The sequence below is a fragment of the Vulpes vulpes genome, chromosome 7 (genome assembly GCF_048418805.1).
Source record: "Vulpes vulpes isolate BD-2025 chromosome 7, VulVul3, whole genome shotgun sequence".
NCBI classification, from domain to species: domain Eukaryota; kingdom Metazoa; phylum Chordata; class Mammalia; order Carnivora; family Canidae; genus Vulpes; species Vulpes vulpes.
The window spans coordinates 12,810,627-12,821,593 of NC_132786.1; the positions used below are offsets into that span (position 1 = coordinate 12,810,627).

A 10,967-nucleotide genomic window follows, 5' to 3' on the forward strand; every position below is an offset into this window, starting at 1 on the left:
AGCCCTCCATGGGAAATGCTAAATTTGTGTCAGATGGCCAGCTGTAGCTCTATGGCAGTCTGCAGATCCAATTTCTTTTCAACCTCTGTAGTAGAGGAAAGCAAACTCTAGTCTAATGGAGGGAGACAAATACATAAAACAAGCACATTAAAGTGTTATGATGGCTGTGGCACACAGTAGGAATTTGAAGGAAAAGGTCAGGTGTGGCCCTGGTGGGTCAAGGAGATAATGTTATAAGTAAGGATGCCATTACAACCTCAGGCACAATTCATAAAGCAGTTGTAATATAATTCATAAAGCAATTGACACTTGAGCTGAATCTTTGAAACTTGTGTCCAGGAATCTAATAGAGAATTAAGGTACCATTCTAAACAGAAGCAACAATGTTAGAAAAGTCACAGGGACAAAGAGAGACCATGATGCATTAAGGTAAGGTTTAAAAAAAAAAAAAAATAGAGCTACAACATACACTAGGAAGAAATAGGACTAAATAGGTAAATAGTGAGATTATGCCTTGTTTGTGATACTGTTTATCTTCGTTCTCTTCTGTGAGGATGGCAGTAAGGTTTTTTGGTAGTTGGCTAGTATGATCAGACTGGATTTTAACAAACATCACCCAAATTGATGTATGGAATCTGAATTGAAATGGTGTAAGAAGTGAAAAAAGATAGGAGATTATTGAATTAGGATCTCTATGTAAAAAACCCAAGCTAAGAGAGTAATGGTAGTAAGGACAGCTGAAAAAATGTTAAGAATAGTCTGGTTTAAAAACCTGGTAACTGATTATGCAGGAAGTAAACAAGAAAAACTGCATGGTGTCTGCACATTTCTTGGAAGATGGTAGTATTCTTTACCATGATAGAAAATGCTGAAAAAGGAGCAAGTTTGTAGGAAAGATTATGGTGGAAACAAATGTAAAGGTGAGCCAGCCTGAGGCAGACGATGAGGTCAGTAACATGGGAAAAAGGATCTACATCCTTAAATGACCTTACAAGGTAGAGCCACCCTACCAACCTTAATACTCTTACTTAGCACTAGACTATTTGAGAGAATAATTATTAAAATGTACATAATACCCAAAATAATCAACTAAGTCAGTGTAATCCCTATCAAAATTCCAGTGGCATTTTCACAGATACAAAAGAAACAATTTCCAACTTCATATGTAGAACCACAAAAGACTCCAAATAGCCAAAGTGGTCTTGAGAAAGAAAAACAAAGCTGGAGGCATTGTGCTTCATAATTTCAAAACCTATTACAAAATTTATAGTAATTAAGACAGTAATGTGTTAGCATAAAAACAGACACATGGATCAATAGAACATAATAGAGTGCCCAAAAATAAACCCACCATATATGGACAACTAATTTACAACACAGGAGCCAAGAATATAGTCTCTTCAATAAATGCTGTTGGGGAAATTGGAGAACCACATGTAAAAGAATGAAACTGGACAACTATCTTAACCCTACACAAAAATCTAAAAATGGATTAAGGACCTGAACGTAAGACCGGAAAATCATAACGTTCCTAGAAAAAGAACCTAGAGGTTAAGCTCCTTAACATCTATGTCAGCAGTGGGGTTTTTTGGATTTGACATCAGAAGCAAAGACAGAAAAGCAAAAAATAAATAGGTGGGACTATATCAAACAGTACAGCAAAGAAGATTAACAAAATGAAAAGACAGTCAATGGAATAAGAAAATATATGCAAATTAATGTATATAAGAGGTTAATATCCAAAATATATAAAGAACTGCAACTCAATAGAAGAAAAAACCCATCTGATTAAAATATAGGTAGAGGACCTGAACATTTTTCCAAAGACGACATACAGATGGCCAACAGGTACATGTAAAGGTGCTTCACTGATTGCCAGGGAAATGCAAATCAAAACCACAATGAAAGATCACTTCTCACTTGTTACAATGGCTATCATCAAAAAGACAAGACATAACTAATGTTGGTGAGGATATAAAGAGAAGGAAACCTTCGCATACTATTAGGATTTAAATTGGCGTAACCACTATGGAAAACGCTATAGAGTTTCCTCAAAAAAATTAAAAACAGACCTTCCATTTGATCCAGCAGTTCTACTTCTGGATATTTATCTGAAGGAAATGAGTGTGGAGGTTCCTCAAAGAGTTAAAAATAGATCTGCCCTACGACCCAGCAGTTGCACTGCTGGGGATTTACCCCAAAGTTACAGATGCTGTGAAACGCCGGGACACCTGCACCCCGATGATTATAGCGGCAATGTCCACAATAGCCACACTGTGGAAGGAGCCTCGCTGTCCCATTGAAAGGTGAATGGATAAAGAAGATGTGGTTTATGTATACAATGGAATATTCCTCAGCCATTAGAAACGACAAATACCCACCATTTGCTTCGACTTGGATGGAACTGGAGGGTATTAAGTAAGTCAGTCGGAGAAGGACAAACATTGTATGTTCTCATTCATTTGGGGAATATATAAAATAGTGAAAGAGAATAAAGGGGAAAGGAGAAAAATGAGTGGGAAATATCAGAAAGGGAGACAGAACATGAGAGACTCCTAACTCTGGGAAAAGAACAAGGGAAAGTGGAAGGGGAGGAGGGCGGGGGTTGGGGGTGACTGGGTGACGGGCACTGCAGCGGTCACTTGATGGGATGAGCACTAGGTGTTATTCTGTATGTTGGCAAATTGAACACCAATAAAAAATAAATTTAAGAAAAATGAATGAAATGAGATCACCATCTTGAAAAGATATCTGCAATCCCCATGTTCCTTACCGCATTATTGACAATAGCCAGGACATGCTAACAAACCTGAGTGTCCATTGACAATTAAATGGATAAAGAAAATGGATAATACACATTCGTGTGTGTGCACACAGGAATATTATTCAGCCATTAAAAAAAAAGGAAATTCGCATTTGCAAATTTGCTGACATTTGCAACAACATAGATGGACCTTCAGGGCATTATATTAAGTGAAATAAGTCAGAGACCAATACTATATAATGTCACTTATATGTGGAATCTTTATACACACACATATGTTAAGTGAACAGGTTGCTGGTTGCCAAAAGTGGGGGGTGTTGGGGAATGGGCAAAATAAGTGAAGGTACAGACTTAACAGTTGAAAGATAAAAAAAAGTCCTGGGGATGTAATATACACTGTGGTGACTTAAAAGGCATAAAAAAGAGTCAAAACAGTTCTCACAGAACAGAATAAAGCTCATCTTGACAAAATAGAAAAGCTGGCAAGTTTTAAGAGAAAGTATACAGTAGAGACATGAAATACTGTCCGAACTGATGGAACAAGAAATACAGGTTTAATTAACTATACTTTAAATGTATAAAAAAACAAACTGATATTTTAAATATACGGAGAAATGAGATAGTCTGGTGGTGAGTTAAAGCCTCATCCATGTAGCAGGAAGTAAGAAGATAACATCTAAAATTAATAATGCAAATACTAACGTGAATATATTATTTAAAGCTATGAAAATAATCACCAGAATTAAAAACAAATGATTAAAAATGGTTTCCTCAAGGAAAGGGTGAAGTCAAATATACTTACTGTAAGTTTGTTAGGAACTGCATCAAATACCAAAAAATCATTTTAATATTCTTATCCACATTGACCAAAACTTGTTCCTCTTTTTCAGAAATGGTTTGACTTTGTTTGGATTTATTCTTAAGTATTTTATTCTTTTTGGTGCTATTTTAAATGGAATTGTTTTCTCCCATTTCATTTTTGAACCATGAATATTGAACCTTTTAGATCTTATGAAATGCACCTCTTTGTAGTAATACTGGTTTTTTTTTTTAAGTTTCTGTCTGATATATAGTCTCTCTAGTTCTTCTAGGGTTAGTCATTTATTTTTAAAAGATTTAAAACAAAAGAGTAGACAAACACTAAAATGTTAACAGAAGTACCTGGTCTATAGAATTATGAGTTTTATGGAAATTTTTGTGTATTTTGAGTTCTGTGATTAAATTAAAATTAGATTAAAAAGTGACTTCTATAAATCAGCCAGATTTTTGTTGTTCTTGCAAATGGCAGAAATTGACTCTAACAGGTAGAAAAGGGAATTTTTGAAGATATTGGACTAGTCATAGAACCAACAGGACAGCTGGAGAATCAGGCTCAGAAGGAGCAGGAGCTGTGGCACCTTCAGGACTCCAGGTAGCAGAAACTCCTCAACTGTCTCATCTGGGTCATGCCACAGAAACACATGAACTCTGAATTTTTTATTCTCCCTCTCTTGATCTCGCCCATCAAGATTCAGAATCCAGAAGTGAAAGTTCTGTCTGGGTCAAATAAATCTTTGACACTTGGTGAAGAAAATCCCCCAAGTTATATAGGTTATATATAGGCCCAGGACTCCAGACAGTAGGGACAAAACATTCACCCAAAATCAAATTAGGAAGAATGCTGTTACCAAAAGAAAGAAAACAAATTCTGGCAGCTAACAAACAAGAGGTAGATGTTCACTAAAATATTTAACTTCTTGTTAGTGCAGAATTATTGTTTTAATGCTAGTCATAAAAGCAGCTATCAGGTAAGAAATGGTTTTAAATACAGTGATCCCAATTATTGTCCCACAACCTGTAGAGGACTTCCCACACTGAAGTTCTCCCTCATAGACTTCTCTCCCACTTGACTGTGAGTTCATGAAGCAGTCAAATTCAATTAGAAAATGAGGAAATAGAGATTTTTATAATCCTATTGAAGAGGACTTTGTAATCATTTAACACTTCCTAGGATGTCATCCTCTTGGTTTACTTAATCAACTTGTATTTATTCATCAAGACTCAGCACAAACACCGTCTAATTTGAGAAGCCTTTCTCCCTTACAATCCTCCTATCACATCCTAACAGACGTCTCATCCACGTGCAGAACACATTATTCTCATCCACCGCTGTCATAATGGTTCCTTTGTCTGTCTCCCACACTAGCCAGACTGGCAGGCTGTCTTGTTCTTGGATTCTCCAACTCCTTACACAGTGTCTACACATTCACTAAAGACTTGTTGAATGAATGAATCTGCCAGATGCCAGAGCACAGGTGTAAGTCCAGCATGTGTAAAGGCATGACACATGGTATTTGAGAATGGTGAGAAGTTCCACAGGATCAGAGCAGAGCGAGGTTAATGGGAGAAGAGAACTGCTAAGTTTGACTACAGCTGGTCTTTAAAGGACCATCTCCATTAAGTTTTGAGAGTTCTGTAGGCCTTAGAACAGAAGAACCGTGGAGTTTGGCAAGGGGAGGAGGGCGGGACACTAGAGGCTGTTTGGTGGCTAAACATCAGTTGGGGCTGGAACTAGCCAGGAGAACCCTCAGGTGTTGGAATATTGGAGTCTCTGGGAGTTTTAAAAAGGTCCAGACCTGGTTTGGGAGCAAATTCACCTCCCAGGTTCTAGGCACTTTTTAGGTGCTGGGAACACAGTAGCAAAGTAATACAGAGGAGATGCTCCCCTGGAGCTTTCTTTGTTCTAGTAGGGATTTAAACATAGACTCATAGCCATAGCCTGTTAGTATCCCATAGAGAACAGTTGTCTTAGTACCTATGGATTTTCTTCATTTGCTCTTTGATTGGATTGATCTCGGTTATGTTTGGAGAATCAAGGAACATTCTTTGGAAATCCTCCCTCAGACCCACCTTGGATGCTAATTATTTACTGCACCAAAGCTATCACTGGGGTGAGATTTACGATCTGGACAAATTGAGCCCTGGCCCTTCAAAAATATGCTCAAATAAAACCAACGGACGCAAAGGTGTATGTACACTTTCTCAAAACTGAAACACCATGTTGCAGGTAAAATATTCCAGAATCACACTGTCCAGGTAAAGCTTTGGAATATAGGCTGGAGAGGACTTCCAAAGAATACAGAAGGGAACCTCCTGTTATAGCCCACATAGCAAACATTTACTGCTCGGCTTTTGTACATAGAATGACCAGTATTATACAGTATTCTTAAGGAATTTGTCTTAAATGGTTCGAAAGCTCTGAATTTTAGAAATATGTGTATAGATAGTATTTATGCACTCTCCACAAGGTATTGCAAAGGAATAATTGTCACAGTAATGCTTTCTTCTTTGGCAAAAATAATTTTCTCCGTTTTATATTTACACATTGGGATAATCTTTTCTAAAGCTTAATGAATGTGTGATAGTATAAATGAAAGGCAATCATTGCCCACATTATTGGCAAGTTGTATTTGTAGCTTACAGTTTCTAGTGCCTGAAAAATAATCTGACATTTTTACAACTTAGTCTACAACCTTGCCAGATGTTTGGGGTTCTGTTTTTGTTTTCATCAGAAGGGATTCCATTAGTATAGGGATGATTGATTCTTGACATACACATTGGCCTGGGCAGGTGATGGAGTCTCCACGTTCATGGTGGACTCATTCAGTATTAACGGCTGTTTCTTCTCTTCCCAGGGTGCTGATAAGACCGTGAAAGGTCCAGATGGACTAACTGCCTTTGAAGCCACTGACAACCAGGCAATCAAAGCTCTTCTTCAGTGATGGACGGATGGGCTGACAGCTCTGGAAGAAGGGCTCTCCTGTGGCCTCACACTGCTGCCTGTCTGTCTGTCACTCTATCTGCCAGCTTCTTCAGCTAAATACTTTAAGAGGGGTGAGGGGAGAGAGAAATTCATAACAAATAAGACTACCAGAAAAAAACAATGTTTGGGAAGAGAGGAAAACAGGGTGATCAGGCTTTTACTTGGATTCCTGATCAAGTCAGCCTCTTTTCCATTTCCAACAAAATCTACAGCTTATGCCCAAGGGAGAGCAAAGACAAAACCTACCAGTACCATTTGACCCTTTCAGCTCCCTAGCTAGTTTATTCATTAGATCGTGTCGAGGGTCTGATTCTACCAAGACCAACTCTCCGTGTGGGGTAGCCCTAACTGTGCAAGCAGCATTGGCTGCTGGGACCTAACTCCGGGTGCTGAGATAAGCAATCAGCTCTAGCCTTCTGCCTTAAGATGCACTCTACTGGGGGCCTCCTGGCGTAGTTAAGAGCGCTGCCCGTGGTCGGCGACCAAATCTTCCCTCAGCAAGTTTCAGCTTTTACGGAAGAGCTCAGTTAAGGTGAGGGGGGCACACTCCTACTAAATTGCTGGATGACTCAACTTTGGATTTCCTCTCCCCTTTCACATGGATTTCATGTATCTTTAGATAAAACTGACGAGTTTTATTTATAAAATCTGAAATTTTGGAAGCCTAAAGGAGAAATCATTCCAGTGTGCATATTTTTTTCTCCTCCGGATTCAGATGTTTATATAACATATAAACACTTTCAAACTCCTGCTGGTAGTAAAAGGGGATTTAAACATAGACTCATAGCCATAGCCTGTTAGTATCCCATAGAGAACAGTTGTCTTAGTACCTATGGATTTTCTTCATTTGCTCTTTGAATGGATTGATCTCGGTTATGTTTGGAGAATCAAGGAACATTCTTTGGAAATCCTCCCTCAGACCCACCTTGGATGCTAATAATTTACTGCACCAAAGCTATCACTGGGGTGAGATTTACGATCTGGACAAATTGAGCCCTGGCCCTTCAAAAATATGCTCATTACCAGGTTTCCCCAAGTTATTGGATAGGCTTCTGCTGAACATACGCCAGCCCACCTGCATAATATATTTTTGTTTCTTTTCTAAACCATGCATCACATTAAGTGTGACACTTTCAAAATGTATTCTGTGTTCTTAAAATATAGTGCCCTAAAATGGGTGTTATGACCTGCAGGAAATATTTAGATACACGTTCAAAATGTTTATTTCATGAGCAGTACGAGAAAACAGATACCCTTAAATTTGCTATCTTGCATTTAAAATATCAATTCCTTTGATTTGCCATCCATAAAAGCTTGCTAAAAATAGGGTTTTTCCTTAGCCAAATCACGCAATAATTGAATGTACCTCAAATTTTTAAAGGGGAGGGGGGTTGGGTTAGGGGCTTGTATTCAGATCATGGATAACAAAGAATTGATGATTTTTTAAGGCAATGTAGCATTCTAAAGCAGGGTTAAACTAGTATCAAAAATAATAGCCAGCTAATAACAAATCTTAATTGATCAGTTGCCGATTGGTTTATTAGGGTGTGGGTTTATGCGTGCGTGCCAGGGTGTGTGTGTGTGTGTGTGTGTGTGTGTGTGGTTCCCCCCATGAACCTTTTTTTTTAATCATGTGGCTTTTTGCTTACAACTAGCCTAACCCTATAATTTTCCTGCATCCAAGAAAACAATCACAAACAAAATGATTTAAATACTTTGATATATGGCTAATTCTGCTGTCTTAATGCAGCTTATTAGAGTTGGATTAGAAGTCCGTAAACAGTACTTTATTACATCACTGAACAGAAACAGAGCTATCCTCATTGAAGACGGAGGGCACTTTATCAGTCTGTACGTTGGTAGCAACAAGGTGTTTTGATACGTTTGTTTTCACCTCTTGGCATAATGCTTTTGAAAAGGCTTGGATTTTACCCTCTATGGTTTTTACCTTTACTTTCAAACTGTTGTGTTGTATTTGGCTATTGCAGAAAGTGCACGGTCTTATCATTCCTAAACCTGGTCTGCTTTCTACAGTCACCTGGTGTAAAAACCTCGTGATTCTTTGTACAGTTCATCCTGCTGTTCTTGTAATGCAGTAGAGGCTACTTCGCCTTCCCTCTTCTTTCTCAGCCATTTTGTAAGCCCCGTAATTATGGAGCGATTGCTTGAGAAAATAACATAAACATAGAATAGACTGGCCAAGATGGTTTACAAGTTCCTTTTTTTTTTTTTTAAACTAGGTTATTTATAATGTATTTCTGAACCACTTGGCAGAGAAATTTCACAACACTTAATGTTCATTTTTTGAGTAAAAGAAGCTAAAAACATGTCTGCTTTTTGGTACTACATGCGTTTAGTGAAAGGTAAATAAGTTTTGTTCTCCACTGAATATTTAACATCTCAGAAAAAATCTTGCATGTTCTGTAGTTTTGTATTAAGTCAGTCATTTTGTATGCACTATATCAAGTAAAAACAGGTGGTTTACCTGTTTACGTTAGTATACTAACAAAGTCCCCCCCCCCCCCCCCTTGCAGCTTCAGACTGGTATCTCTAGACTTAGAGTTCAAACACAGCACCTGAGGATACCCAGGTAGCTCTTCTATGCATAGTTCACCTTCTCCACCCAGTGGGGCACAGAGGAGAGTAGGTGGGTACAGTGTGTACAAGCTGCGAGTAAGGCCCTTTATTCATTGATTTCTTTCCCCCAATTAATGGATCTTTAATCTGTATGTACCTACTTTTTTTCTCTGAAAACTTCAACTGAGCTGCTCTTTACTTCCATGCAATATTGTATACTCGATTGTGTATAGAAGAAGCTGGTGAGAGTGCCCTCCTACATAAGCAATTGCAGTGTTTTGCATGCAAAATTTTAAGAATTTAAATCGTCCTGATTCTATTTTGTAAATGGAGAAAAACAATCATATCTTTCTAAGCAGTAATGGAGGAAGACTAGTGCTTTGTGCATTTTGATATATTTGAGTTTCATTTTTTCCATAATGTAATACTTTTGACACAATTGAGTTTCTCATATTATCCTAGTTCATGTACATCCGAATGCTAAATAATACTGTGTTTAAGTTTTGTGTTGCAAGAACAAATGGAATAAACTTGAATTGTGCTACAAGGAATGTGTCAGCAGCTTTTCCTCCCTCGGCTCTTGCAGCCTTCCTTTCCAAACCCTCTTCTCTACAGCTGTACCTATCCTGTGATTGACTCCAACTTTGGATTCAGCCAAATTTTCCCTCACACCCTACTTCTAGAAAAAAATAAAAGAAAGTAAGACATAGGAAAGATTTAATTGAAATAAACTGTACTCTATTCGTCTGGAAGGTTTGTTTTTGTATTAGTCCCCCATCACAGATTGTTTTCACTTAGAAATGTTTAGTGATCCTGGTCTTCTAAACACAAGGGCTAGCTGACCAGGATATGCTGGAGCATTCGGATCGGAGTAGGTGTTAAGGAAAACAGGGTCACGGTCAGCCGCTCAGACCTCGCATGTGCTCACTGAAGTTGCTGCACATCCGTGAGGTTCACATTTGCTAAACTTAACTTGATCATGCGTGCTTTTTTAGAGTGTACTTTTCAGAACAAATATTCTGATTTAAAATTAAATCACTTTGAACCTCAAAATCTGAACAAGATTATATGCAGTTTGATTCTATTGTAGTCTTGTCAACAACCTAGGACTTTTGTGTATTTTTCCTTTGAAATGGTCTATGAATAAAAAAAAAACTACATGCAGATGCTCAGTAGAATACAGCAAAAGCTATCGTTCGGAACCTTTGTGTTACTGACTGAGGTTTAAGTGTGGGGTAGCATGTGGGTGTAGGTGTGAGTGTTGACAGGAGATTTTTTTGATCGATGAAACTTTCATTTTAAGAATTGGGGTCTATCCGGGGCAGTGGCTCAGTCAGTAAGCATTTGACTCTTGACTTCCGCTCAGGTCAGCGTCTCAGGGTCCTGGGATAGAGCCCACATCCGGCTCCATACTCCCATGGGGAGTCGGCTTGAGAGTCTCTCCCTTTGCCCTTTGCCACAGCTCACACACACTCTCTCTAAAGTAAATCTTAAAGATGAGAAGTCCATCAACGTGTTTAAATCTAGTTAAATAAATGGTAAAGGGATCCAAGTAACTTCTATAATCCTTGAAGAACAGACCAGTATTAGTCAACAGAAGGCACACTTTTGGACAAAAAGAGCTTAGAGTTACTGTGAAAATCTTTTGCAATTAGATACCAACTATCCTAGCACCCTAATGCAACACAGGAGATTAGGTTAAGAATTTTTTTCCTGGGGATCCCTGGGTGGCTCACCGGTTTGGCGCCTGCCTTTGGCCCAGGGCACGATCCTGGAGTCCCGGGATCGAGTCCCGCGTCGGGCTCCCGGCATGGAGCCTGCTTC

The 10,967-nt window shown here is 38.6% G+C and overlaps 1 protein-coding gene across 1 annotated transcript in view; it reads left to right on the forward strand.

Annotated features, from left to right (window-relative positions):
- Window positions 1–9,690, forward strand: part of MTPN (myotrophin) — a 57,510-nt gene extending 47,820 nt beyond the window's left edge. The window contains exon 4 of the mRNA XM_025984496.2: window positions 6,439–9,690. Within this exon, the coding sequence (XP_025840281.1) occupies window positions 6,439–6,525 (87 nt within the window). The 3' untranslated portion in view covers window positions 6,526–9,690. The remainder of the gene's footprint in view (window positions 1–6,438) is intronic.
- Window positions 9,691–10,967: the final 1,277 nt, after the last annotated feature.